The sequence below is a fragment of the Zalophus californianus genome, chromosome 12 (genome assembly GCF_009762305.2).
Source record: "Zalophus californianus isolate mZalCal1 chromosome 12, mZalCal1.pri.v2, whole genome shotgun sequence".
Taxonomy (NCBI): Eukaryota; Metazoa; Chordata; class Mammalia; order Carnivora; family Otariidae; genus Zalophus; species Zalophus californianus.
In genome coordinates this window covers 14,411,748-14,425,971 of record NC_045606.1, presented here as the reverse complement: position 1 = coordinate 14,425,971, position 14,224 = coordinate 14,411,748, and the positions used below count along the sequence as shown (strand labels likewise).

Sequence of the window (14,224 nt, the reverse complement as noted above, 5' to 3'; positions counted from 1 at the left end):
CAGCTGGTTAAGTGACTGCCTTCGGCTCGGGTCATGATCCTGGAGTCCCGGGATCGAGTCCTGCATCAGGTTCCCTGCTCAGCGGGGGATCTGTTTCTCCCTCTGACCCTCTTCCCTCTCATGCTCTCTGTCTCTCATTCTCTCTCTCAAATAAATAAATAAAATCTTTAAAAAAAATTCAATCACGTATCCAACAATCCTGGTGCCCTGACATGTGACCTCTTGAATCTATACACTGTTATTGGGGGGCGGTGCGCAGAATTTGGGGGAGAAATGGAGGCTGGAACCTGAGGGAGGCCGGCCCGATGTCTGCAGGATGAAGAAACAGAGCAGAGGCCAGGTCCCAGAAAATCAGCCTGGCTTGGAGATAGACCTGAAACACTCAACTCTGCACTGCCACCTTCTCTCCTTCCCAACAGACTGCGTGACACACCTAAGCTTAATGGAACACAGAGTGAGAGAGATCCCAATGTCGGACACAGGCAGAGATAAGAGGATATATTTGTGTGACACATATCTGATAACCCTGTATCACCGATACCTCCATTTCAAAAAGCTCAAAGAAGCTGTGGCCAGTTTGGGGCACTCAGGTCTAGGCTGGTTGAGCAGGAAAGATGAAAGAGTACCTGGGGAGTGGACAAGAGTGGGCAGACTCAGGGTACCAACCCCACTGAGCCCCACAGGCTCAGCTACCGCACTCATTATAGTCTGCAAAGGAAGGAAAACCTGGATGTCTGCTCAGGGTGGAAAAGGGGACCAGCTAGGTGACCTAGTGACCCAGTGCCAAATCTGACTTTTGCATCACAATCACATAAACTCAGTTTAGGGAATTGGCTAATACCCAGGCACATGCTCCCATCCTCAGATTCTGATGCAGTAAGTCTAAATAAGTGCTCAGAATCACAAGCATTTGGTAACAAAAACACTGAGGAGGGAACCAAGTTCCCAGAATAAACAAAGGCAAGGATGACTGAACAGCCAATGGGGAGCTGCATGAAATACAGAACCCCAGACCTGAGGAGCGCTCCCTCTCCAAGGTGGTAACGGGGGTACTAGAGAGACCACGAATAATCAGCTGGTGACACTGGCCTTAAGCCAGCCAGCCTAGACAAAGAGAGGAAAAACCCATAAGGCAATAAGCGCGTCCAGCTAATCTGTGAGTACAATTCCGTTACATGACAGTAAAGAGTGGATCCCCTGAAAATTTCTCTGATCCTGTGTTTTAGCAAACTCTGGTTTAGGGCTTTGTTTCTTCTTTAGTTATTAGTGAAGTTGCTTTTAAAAGATCTTGATCAAACTGTAAAAAAAAAAAAAAAGATAGAATACTGCATACTTGAGCAAAGCCCAAGTTTGGATAATAAACTGTTGTCCGACATAGAAGACACTTCGAGCTGGCCACTTTAACATACTTTATCTCATTTCATACTCACAAGGGTTCTGGAGAGTAAATGCCCCAGCTTGCAGGCAAGAAAACGGAGGCAAATAATTGTTGGTTTGACTTTTATTTTACACATGGGGCACAATCACATGGGAGTATACGTGCTCATGAACTGCCATCTGATAATAAGTAAATGCTCTACGATAAGGATAACATTTCCCCAAATTCTAAAATGTAGAGGGAAAATTCAAAAAAGAAATTCTACTCTCTTGTTAAGGAATCGGTGGTCTGATTGATCAAATATTTTAATAGACTAGGTCCCCTGATGGTTGGTTCCTGGGGGGATGGCAGAGTACGAAATGTAGAAAATGTAATCTATAATACATTTGAATTAGTAACTTTCAAAAGTTTCAAGTTAAGATAAAACAACACGAATTCTACTGCCTCTAACTCATAATTTGACATTTTCAATTCAGAAGGCTATTCTCCCCCTAATGAATTCATTTAAACATTTTATTAAGCACCTAATACCTGTAAAGCACTAGCCTTGTGAGAGATACAGACAGGAGTAAGCTCTGTCCTTATTCTTGAGGACTCAGCAATCTGTACTAGAGATAAGACAAATACACAACCAACCAGACTTCAAGCAGAATGTTATCCATAACAGAGGTATGAACAAATACTGTTGGGCATCTGTGATAATGAAGGTCAACTATAAATCATTTTAAAGCTAAGTAAAACTGCTGGTTAGAAGATTTCCAGGCAGAATGTAAGGTATTAGCCCTTTCTGTGAACTATAAAATATATATGTAGTTATTTCTGCAAACTACCTTCAGCATTCTCAGCATAAACAAAGATTTCCCAATGACAAAAAAATGTTCAATCATATCCAAAAAAGTGATTTTCTAGTTTGAGAGCCTATGAACTACTTCACATTATGTTAATTCAGTACAGATCTTACTATTTTGGTTCTTTCTAAAATTAAAGGGGGAAAAAAACAATCACCAAAGAATACAATGCTCAGAAAAGTTAAGAGGAGAGATTTAGTTTTGCCTTGCTCATCACAAAGGGCTGCTTGCTTGTATTTACAGTGCACGGTGCCAAGGTAAAGAGCTTCCTCTGACCTAACCTGTCATCGTAGCTAATTTTAATACACATCTCAGTTCTTTTTTTTTTTAATAGATTTTATTTATTTATTTATTCGACAGAGAGAGACATAGCGAGAGAGGGATCACAAGCAGGGGGAGTGGGAGAGGGAGAAGCAGGCTTCCCGCTGAGCAGGGAGCCCGATGTGGGGCTCGATCCCAAGACCTGGGATCACGACCCGAGCCGAAGGCAGACGCCCAACGACTGAGCCACCCAGGTGCCCCACACCTCTCAGTTCTTAAAGCGTTCTGGGGGTTAAAATGATGTCAAGATGTTCTAAAAGTCTCAAAGTGGCAGAACAGAACAATTAGCAAATTTATTTAACTCCACTTTTGTGCACTTTTAGCCTTCAAAGAACTGTATACAAGAGGCCAGATTTTAATGGCTTCCTTACTGTGAAATGCACAAATCAAGCAGGGTGAGAAAAGCCTAACCATTTTTAATCTATAAAAGACTATATAGGTACAATTATTTACTAGCTTTAAAAAATGAACAGGACTTTTGGTGAATGTTTGCTTTTTTCTGCAATTGACAAAATATTGGTCTTTTTGAGAATGATATTGATGGGGGATGAAAGCCTACTCTAACTGTATGCTGACTGTTAAAGTGTCAAAGGCGAAATTACAACTTGAAGGACACTTATTAAGGTGATAAGGGCTCATTCTTATTCATAAAGTAAAAATAATAATAATAAATACTTAGAATTAAGTTCTTAAGTATTTTTTAAAAGATGGAATGGGGTATTCTAGTGAAAAACTGTGAGCTTTGGCGATAGAAAACTGGAGGTTTATTATAGATACAAGCCTGAATAAGTTACTTTGTCTGAATTTCCATTTGCTTATGTGTAAAATTCAATCATTTGACACATATTGTGACACTATTCTAGGTATCAGGCAAACAGCAGTGAACAAATCCTTGCCATCCTGAAGCTTACCTTCTAATGGGGAGAATATACAGAAATGAACACAAAAACATACAGAATAAACAGAAATTTTAAAACACCGTATGTCAGATGGTGATGAGTATTAAGTGTTAAGGAGGAAAATAATGCAAGAAAGAGGTTTCAAAGAATGATCAAAGAAGATCTCACTGAAAAAGATAACACTTGGACAAAGACATGAAGGAACTGAGGGAGAAAGCCCTATAGATATCTGGGGTCAAAAAAGGGAGCAGCATGTGGGGTGGCTGGGTGATAGACACTGGGGAGGGTATGTGCTATGGTGAGTGCTGTGAATTGTGCAAGACTGTTGAATCACAGATCTGTACCTCTGAAACAAATAATACATCATATGTTAAAAAAAAAAGAAGAAGATAGCAGGAGGGGAAGAATGAAGGGGGGAAATCGGAGGGGAAGATGAACCATGAGAGACAATGGACTCTGAAAAACAAACTGAGGGTTCTAGAGGGGAGGGAGGTGGGAGGATGGGTTAGCCTGGTGATGGGTATTCAAGAGGGCACGTTCTGCGTGGAGCACTGGGTGTTATACGCAAACAATGAATCATGGAACACTACATCAAAAACTAATGATGTAATGTATGGTGATTAACATAACATAATTTAAAAAATTCTAAAAAAAAAGGGGGGGAGCAGCATGAGCAAAGGCCCTGAGGTAGAACCATGCCAGCGTGTTGAAGGAACAGTAAGAAAGCCACGTATAGCTGATGCCCAGTGACAGAAGGGGAGCAGAGAAGAGTAGTGGAAAATGAAGTCAGAAAAGGGAGAAGGAGCATCTGGGGCAAGGTCCTATAGGACAACTCAGGTATTCTAAAGGAGTCTGGCTTTTCCTCAGAGCACAACGGGAAGCCATTAGAAGGTCTGGAACATGGGAGATGCCTTGTCCTGACTTATATATCAGAATAAACATTTACCATACAGAATTCTTTTGTGAGGACCAAATGTGACATGAAGGGTTTACACTGAAAAGTGCTATAAAAGTTCAAAGCATTCTTATTATATAACATTCTATGTATGCTTTTTACATTAGACAGCTTTGCCAAACTTCTCTTCTACACAAAACAGTAGTAAACAAATACTAAGAGCAACTTTCTCCATTTCTACTACCTTGTAGCTAAGATCTTGGCTTTTTGCTTTTAAATCAAACTACAAATAAGCCATATTTCAACCTGAAAGACCAATAGTGTGAAAACCAATCTCACCACTATCATCAAACCTAGCAATGACTCATGAAATTACATGTGCTTAAGGAGCATTTTTCCTTTGAAATGACTGGATCGGAAAAGGAAGGCTTCAGTGGTTGGTAGCAACACTCCTGTTATCACAATGACCACCCAAACCAAATTTCTACTTTATTTCTTAATTACTAATATATATCAACTGTACCAAGGGCAAATTTTCATTATGTAAATGAAGTATGTTACAAATGGTACAAATTATCAACTAAACTTTTGTTATGGTACAGCTCATCATAAATCACCTTTTAGAGGCAATTATGGAAACTGATGACCCTGTTAATTTGTAAGGAAAAACACTGACAACCTGAAATGACCCTGGAAATGGAAAAATAAGGTATTTCCTCACATTCTGGCCTTTGTCTGCACTTTTCTATCTTCTTGATATCACTTTTTCATTTCAACAAACTGTATGCAGTTTGACGACCACTGTTGCCTGTAGGAAAATATTGCCATCACTAACAACTTCTTCAAACTCGAGCGCCTCATTGCCAAGTGTGGACTGGCTTTGCCATCTGATGCTCTGCCTGCCAGCAACAAATACTCTCATGTAACTTTTACTGGCTTCAACTTTTACTAAGCACTTTAACTGTTGTACTAACTTATTCTACATTAAACCACTCTGAGAACGTTACTCTTATATCTCCATCTTATATTTAAAGTTAAATAACTAGCCAATGTCACATATTAAGAAAGAGAACCAGCACCGGAACCTAGATATTTTTGCTCCAGAACAAACGCACTTAACCACTGCTGCACACCATAGGTGACTTAGCTTTCTACCTAAAAAACAATAGGTACGAAACAAAACTCATCATCTACTCTCTCCTAGCCAGCCCTTTTACAAGTCAACTCTAACTGCCTTAACTCCGACTGGAAAAGAACTTAAATTTCAGTCACCTGGCCTCAAAACTCAAGCCATCTCTTACGCTTTCACAAGGGCAGTCAGTCCCTGGGATAGCCAGGCTGCCTTCAAGCCAAAATTTCACGGAGGACAGGCCACAAGAGCGGCGGCAAAGGAAGGCCGCCTCACGAACGCCGGGGGTGTGTCGGAGCGCTTCCCCCCCACCCCGCCCACGGTGTCCTCCAAGAGCGGCCATCCCATTTGCCTCTCTGCTCCCCGAAATGGACTTGCGCCAGCCGCCCGCCCGGCTGTGAGCCTCCCTCGCCCTCCCACAGCTCCACACCCCCGCTCCGCTCCAAGCCCCGACCCCTCACCCTCACCTCTCACCCCTTCGCCTAGCAGTTTCAGCCTTTACCTGCTCTTCTGCTTCCGCCATGGTGCCGCCGGGGAGTCACATGACAGACCCGGAAATGAAAGAAACCGAGACACTGGGGCCCAGAGCCTGCTGGGAAATGTAGTTTCAGCAGCATCTGATCCCCGCGTCTTTTCCAGCGGGTGAGGCTGTTGGGCCTCGATCTCTCTGCTTCTGACTCTCCAAGCTCAGTGGAGTTGTGCCATGTGGAATCTGAAGAGAACCATTGTTAATTCCATGATTTATTTTATTGTTGTTCTTACTGGTCCCATGATTATGATATTAGTTATTAATATTTATTATATATCAGGCCCTGGGGTTATAGTTTTGCATGAATTTTCTCATTTAATCCTTCCAGCAGTCCCTAGTGTTTTCCCCATTTATAGAGGAGAACACCATGGCTCAGAGGTCACACAGCTTATGAGAGGCGGAAGTACGACTCGAATTTGGCTGTGTCTAATGCCAAAGACTCTGTGATTAGCAAATGATGTTTCTTGTACAACTGTTCTTGTCCTTTTTAAAAAATATATTAAGTGAATATAAGCATAAGTCAGTCTTTGCTGTGGAGAACCAGATAAAAATTTATACTTCAAAAATATTTGGTTAGCTTGTACTGCTTGCTGCTTTAAGTTGACATCTTCTTTTGGCATCTGGACATTGAAATTGAAAAAACAAATCTCTGTTGTTTCATTAAATTAACTGTTAAACTTTTATTGAATCTATTCTATAGTTAAATATTTAAGGTAGAATATAAATTTGTCCTTGGTAAAATCTGTAAAACCATTGTATTTGTTTCATCCTCTCCATGTTTCTGCACATTATGAACTCTCCTTCCTAATCCTCAGAAATTTGTGGTATCTTGTCCAAAAACAGACATTTTCTTCTTTCCAGTCATCTCCAGGAGCCTATAACTAGCAAAAAGTACCAGAAATTGTTATTTGTGGTGGGTGCCCAGTGCCCCTTTTGCCTCCTGTAACCTAGAAGAAAATCATAAAAGGAGGTCTCTAACTGTAGCCTGGTCAACCCATGATTCCCGTGGCCTCATGTGAGACACGTGTGTTTTCCCCTGGGTTTAAATGGCCTTAGCTCAACCCTCTTCCTCTAACCCTTGCTGGGGTCCCTCTCCCAGTCTGTTGATCCCTCAGTCACAAAGGAATGATGAAAGACCAACTCAAGGCCTTTATGTATCCATAGCCAAGCACCAAGTACCCTAAGTTTTGACCTTTCTAATCTGAGAGTTTCTAAGATCTCTTGCAAAGCAGCTCGAACCCAAACACTGCTCTCAAGTCCCATTACTTCAAGTCCTATAAGAACACTTATACAGACCAAAAAAATGTGGAAGCCCTTGGTTCAGTCTCCACAGGAAAAAGAAATAAGCCTAGCCCTTCTACTTTTCTGATTTTTCTAACAAACTGTAATTTTGTCTTTTTCCAGTATGATCTGGACTCACCCATAAAACTCTAGTGGGTCTGATTGAAGATATAGCCAACGTTTACTGCAGATTTTCCTCTGCTCTCTCAAACCTCAGAGACTCTGGATTCCCCAAGTCTGTTCTCATTCAGTGTACTGTCTCAACTATAATAAAATACGAGCGTTGGATCTTCTGTTTCCTTTTGGACAGACTGGAAAGTGAAGAGACATGGATTCAGAATGGTGAACTAGCAGAAGAAACCCACTCCAGGCTAGCAGGTTCACACTGCGTGCCTGTGGGCAAGACAAAATTCACATGTGACCTCAGAGCCCCAAGTTTTCTCCTGTGAAATGAGAGGTTTTGGCTACGTTGTCTAAGAGATCCTCTCACCTCCTGCTACTGAAAGTGTGGTCCATAGACCAGCAGCAGCAATATCACCTGGGAGCTTGTTAGAACTGAAGAGTTTAGGGCCCCTCCAAAGATCTAGAGCCAAAAACTGGGCTTTAATAATATCCCCAGGGGAAATATATGTACATTAGAGTCTGAGAAATGCTCAGCCCAACAGTCTTTCATTGTATGGCGAGTCACCTGCTTTTTCTTGCCCATCGTCTGTCCATCCTCCTACCTTTAAACTGTGGAGATAAAGGTAAGAGTAAACATTTTTCTCAAACTCACATGGAAAATTCACCAAGATAGACCACATTCTTGGCCATAAGACACACCTTAACAAATTCAAAAGATTAGAAATCATAAAACTTCTCCTCACAGACCACAATGGGATTAAGCTAGAAATCAACAGCAGAAAGATAACTGGAAAATCATGAATACACAGAGCTTAAACAAGACACTTCTAAATAGCACATGGGTCAAAAAATAATTCTTGAGAAATATTTTTAAATGTTTTGAACCAAATAAAAATGAAAACACAACTTATCAAAATTTGTGGCATGCATTAAAAGCAATGTTTAGTGGGGAATTTATAGAATTGAATGCATACATTTAAAAAAGAGAGAGAGATCTAATATCAATAACCTAAGTTTTCACATTGGGAAACAAGCAAAAGATAAGCAAATTAAATCCAAAGTAACCAGAAGAAAAATAATAAGAATTAGAGCAGATCAATGAAATTGAAAACAAAAAAATCAATTGAGAAAATCAACAAAATCAAAAGCTGGTTCTATGAAAATATCAGCAAAATCAATAAAGCAGGCTAATTAAGAAAAAGAGAGGACATAAATTACTAATCTCAGAAATGAAAGAGGGGACATCAAATACAGATTCTGTGTACTTTGGAAGGATAATATGCTGTAAATAGCTTTATGCCCACAAATTTGATAATCTAGATGAAATGGACCAATTCCTTGAAAGATACAATCTGCCAAAAGAACCCAAGAGGAAATAGACAATGTTTTAGCTGTATCCTATTAAAAAAATTAAATCATGGGCATCTGAGTGGCTCAGTCCATTAAAGGTCTGACTCTTGATTTCAGCTCAGGTCATGATCTCAGAGTCATGAGGTCCAGCCTCACCACTGGGCTGTGAGCTGGGTGTGGAGCCTGCTTGGGATTCTCTCTCTCTCCCTCCCCTTGCTCTTCCTCCATCTCTCTCTAAAAAAATAAAATAAAATCAGTAATTAATAGCCTTTCAAAAAGCCTAGATGTGTTCACTGGTGAATTATATCAAAAATTTACAGGAGAAACTATGTCAATTCTGTACAGTCTCTTTCAGAGGATAGAAGCAGAGGGAATACTTCCTAACTCATTCTATGAGGCCAGCATCGCTCTAAAACCAAATGAGACAAAAACATTACAAGAAAACTATAGACCGGGGGGCGGAGCAAGATGGCGGAGGAGTAGGAGACCTAGATTTCGTCTGGTCTCAGGAATTCAGCTGAATAGGGATCAAACCATTCTGAACACCTACGAACTCAACAGGAGATCGAACAGGAGAGTAGCAACAACTCTCTGAACAGAGAAGCGACCACTTACTGGAAGGTAGGGCGTGCGGAGAAGTGAATCCGAGGCGATGTTCGGGAGGATGGACGGCGGGGGAGGGGCCTCCGCCGGCCGCTTCTGGCAAGTGATAGAGCCGCGGAGCACAAAATCGGACCTTTTAGAAGTTGGCTCGGCGCAGGGACGTCGCTGCAGTGGCTAAGCGGGGGGTGGAATCCTCCCAGGACAGTGTGGTCTCAGGACCCTTGGGGTCACAGAGAGACCGGGGGTGCCTGAGTGCGCCAGAGCTCCCAGGTATCAGAGCGGGGAAGCCGGCTGCAGAGACGGAGCAGAGTCGCGGGCTCTCAGCTCGGGGTTGCCATAAACTGTGATCTGCGGCCCAGTCGGGGCACGGCTCCCCCAGCAGGGACCCAACAAGCAGCAGATCCGGGGAGACACCCCCTCCCTCCCCCGGGAGGAGCGGCGCGGGAACGCACTGCAGGGATCTGCTGGGTTTGGAGACTCCGTGTGGGGTCGGGTGCCAGAGATAGCAACGCTCGATCACAGGCGGGGTGAGCACGGAGTGCGGCCGGAGACCGGGGACACGGAAGTGACTGCTTTTCTCTGGGGGCACACTAAGGAGTGGGGCCCCGAGTTCTCAGCTCCTCCAGGCGGAGATTGGGAGGCCACCATTTCTGCCCTGGTCCTCCAAAGCTGTACCGAGAGCTTGCAGGGAACAAAAGCTCCTGAGAGCAAACCGGAGCAGCTTCCTTAGCCCGGACGGACAAGGGCGGGGCAATTCCGCCTCCGGCAAAGACATTTGGAAACCACAGCAACAGGCCCCTCCCCCAGAAGATCAGCACGAACAGCCAGCAAGCCAAGACCAAGTTGATCGATCAAGGAGAATGGGAGAACTCCAGCGCTAGGGGAATACTGCACGTAGATTCATGGCTTTTTTTTTTTTTTTTACCATGATTCATTATTTCATCAAAGTTAATTTTTGTTGACTGTTTTTTTTATTTTTCTTTTTCCCTTTTTCAACCAACATCTTATCAATCCCTTTAAAAAAAAATTTTTTTTATTTTTCATTTTTAGAGTCATATTTTATCCCTTCATAGTAGTTACCCTTATTTTTGGCATATATATATAAGTTGTTCTCTCTTTAAAATTTTGAGGTACAGTTTCTTCTAACAGATCAAAATATACCCTAAATCACTAATGTATGGCTTTGTTCTAGTCTCCTGCCTGATCACATTCTCTCCCTTTTTCCTTTTTTTTTTCTTTTTTTTCTTAAATCTTCTTTCTTTTTTCAAACAACTTATCTTACCAAGTCCTTTTATAAAATCTTTTATAATTTTCATCTTTACAGTCATCTTCCATCCCTTCATTGTATCAACCCTTATTTTGTACATATATGTCTTTCCTCCTTTAAAATTTTAGGAGGCACTTTTTTCTAACAGACCAAAATACGCCCAAAATCTAGTGTGTGGCACTGATCTATGCACTAGCCTGATCATATTTGATCATATTCTGCTTTTTGGTATTGTTTTGTTTCTGTTTTTATCTTTTTTTTTCTTTTTTTTTTCTTTTTCTCTTTCTTTTTTCTTTCTTTCCCTTTCTTTTCCCCTGGTTTCAGGTCTTTTCTGATTTGTATACAGTATATTTGCTGGGTACGTTGTAAACCTGTTAGCATTTTGTTCTCTCATTCATCTATTCTCCTCTGGACAAAATGACAAGACGAAAGAAATCACCTCAGCAAAAAGAACAAGAGGTAGTACCGTCAGCCAGGGACCTACTCGATACGGACATTAGTACGATGTCGGACCTAGAGTTCAGAATCATGACATTAAAGATACTAGCTGGGCTTGAAAAAAGCACGGAAGTTATTAGAGAAGCCCTTTCTGGAGAAATAAAAGAACTAAAATCTAACCAAATCGAAATCAAAAAGGCTATTGATGAGGTGCAATCAAAAATGGGGGCACTAAATGCTAGGATAAATGAGGCAGAAGAGAGAATCAGCGATATAGAAGACCAAATGATGGAAAATAAAGAGGCTGAGAAAAAGAGAGAGAAACAACTACAGGATCACGGGGGCAGAATTCGAGAGATAAGTGATACGATAAGACGAAACAACATTAGAATAATTGGGATCCCAGAAGAAGAAGAAAGAGAGAGAGGGGCAGAAGGTATATTGGAGCAAATTATAGCAGAGAACTCCCCTAATGTGAGGAAGGAAACAGGCATTAAAATCCAGGAGGCACAGAGAACCCCTCTCAAAATCAATAAAAATAGGTCAACACCCCGACATCTAATAGTAAAACTTACGAGTCTCAGAGACAAAGAGAAAATCCTGAAAGCAGCTCGGGAGAAGAGATATGTAACCTACAATGGTAGAAACATTAGATTGGCAACAGACCTATCCACAGAGACCTGGCAGGCCAGAAAGGACTGGCAAGATATCTTCAGAGCACTAAACGAGAAAAATATGCAGCCAAGAATACTATATCCAGCTAGGCTATCACTGAAAATAGAAGGAGAGATAAAAAGCTTCCAGAACAAACAAAAACTAAAGGAATTTGCAAACACGAAACCAGCCCTCCAAGAAATATTGAGAGGGGTCCACTAAGCAAAGAGAGAACCTAAGAGCAGCAAAGAGCAGAAACGAACACAGACAACAGACAGTTAACAGTCACCTTACAGGTAATACAATGGCACTAAATTCATACCTTTCAATAGTTACCCTGAATGTAAATGGGCTCAATGCCCCAATCAAAAGACACAGGCTATCAGATTGGATTACAAAACAAGACCCATCAATATGCTGTCTGCAAGAGACTCATTTTAGACCCAAAGACACCCCCAGATTGAAAGTGAGGGGGTGGAAAACCATTTACCATGCTAATGGACACCAAAAGAAAGCTGGGGTGGCAATCCTTATATCAGACAAACTAGATTTTAAAACAAAGACTGTAATAAGAGATGAGAAAGGACACTATATCCTACTTAAAGGGTCTATCCAACAAGAAGATCTAACAATTGTAAATATCTATGCCCCGAACATGGGAGCAGCCAATTATATAAGGCAATTAATAACAAAAGCAAAGAAACACATTGACAACAATACAATAATAGTGGGGGACTTTAACAGCCCCCTGACTGAAATGGACAGATCATCTAAGCAAAAGACCAACAAGGAAATAAAGACTTTAAATGAAACACTGGACCAAATGGACTTCACAGACATATTCAGAACATTCCATCCCAAAGCAACGGAATACACATTCTTCTCTAGTGCCCATGGAACATTCTCCAGAATAGATCACATCCTAGGTCACAAATCAGGTCTCAATCGGTACCAAAAGATTGGGATCATTCCCTGCATATTTTCAGACCACAATGCTTTGAAACTAGAACTCAACCACAAGAGGAAAGTCGGAAAGAACTCAAATACATGGAGGCTAGAGAGCATCCTACTAAAGAATGAATGGGTCAACCAAGAAATTAAAGAAGAATTTAAAAAATTCATGGAAACCAATGAAAATGAAAACACAACTGTTCAAAATCTTTGGGATACAGCAAAGGCAGTCCTGAGAGGAAAGTATATAGCAATACAAGCCTTTCTCAAGAAACAAGAGAGGTCTCAAATACACAACCTAACCCTACACCTAAAGGAGCTGGAGAAAGAACAGCAAATAAAGCCTAAACCCAGCAGGAGAAGAGAAATCATAAAGATCAGAGCAGAAATCAATGAACTAGAAACCAAAAGAACAGTAGAACAGATCAACGAAACTAGGAGCTGGTTCTTTGAAAGAATTAACAAGATTGATAAACCCCTGGCCAGACTTATCCAAAAGAAAAGATAAAGGACCCAAATCAACAAAATCATGCATGAAAGAGGAGAGATCACAACCAACACCAAAGAAATACAAACAATTATAAGAACATATTATGAGCAACTCTCTTCCAGCAAATTAGATAACCTGGAAGAAATGGGTGCATTCCTAGAGATGTATCAACTACCAAAATTGAACCAGGAAGAAATAGAAAACCTGAACAGACCTATAACCACTAAGGAAATTGAAACAGTCATCAAAAATCTCCCAAGAAACAAAAGCCCAGGGCAAGATGGCTTCCCAGGGGAATTCTATCAGACATTTAAAGAAGAATTAATACCTATTCTCCTGAAACTGTTCCAAAAAATAGAAATGGAAGGAAAACTTCCAAACTCATTTTATGGGGCCAGCATTACCTTGATCCCAAAACCAGACAAAGACCCCATCAAAAAAGGGAATTACAGACCAATATCCTTGATGAACATGGATGCAAAAATTCTCACCAAAATACTAGCCAATAGGATCCAACAGTACATTAAAAGGATTATTCACCAGGACCAAGTGGGATTTCTTCCTGGGCTGCAAGGCTGGTTCAACATCCACAAATCAATCAACGTGATACAATACATTAACAAAAGAAAGAACAAGAATCATATGATCCTCTCAATAGATGCAGACAAAGCATTTGACAAAGTACAACAACCTTTCTTGATCAAAACTCTTCAGAGTATAGGGATAGAGGGTACATACCTCAATATCATATGAGCCATCTATGAAAAACCTACAGTGAATATCATTCTCAATGGGGAAAGGCTGAGAGCTTTTCCCCTAAGGTCAGGAACGCGGCAGGGATGTCCACTCTCACCACTGCTATTCAACATAGTATTAGAAGTCCTAGCCACAGCAATCAGACAACAAAAAGAAATCAAAGGCATCCAAATCGGCAAAGAGGAAGTCAAACTCTCACCTTTTGCAGATGATATGATACTTTATGTGGAAAACCCAAAAGACTCCACCCCAAAACTGCTAGAACTCATACAGGAATTCAGTCAAGTAGCAGGATATAAAATCAATGCACAG

At 41.2% G+C, this 14,224-nt stretch overlaps 1 protein-coding gene across 2 annotated transcripts in view; it reads right to left on the bottom strand.

Moving 5' to 3' along the window:
* VPS41 (VPS41 subunit of HOPS complex) overlaps positions 1–6,017 on the bottom strand; it is a 206,942-nt gene extending 200,925 nt beyond the window's left edge. The window contains exon 1 of one of the 2 annotated variants that reach the window (XM_027573348.2): positions 5,973–6,017. In XM_027573348.2, the coding sequence (XP_027429149.1) occupies positions 5,973–5,993 (21 nt within the window). In that variant the 5' untranslated portion in view covers positions 5,994–6,017. The remainder of the gene's footprint in view (positions 1–5,972) is intronic. The other variant, XM_027573349.2, reaches the window with a different exon arrangement.
* Between the last annotated feature and the right edge of the window lie 8,207 nt (positions 6,018–14,224).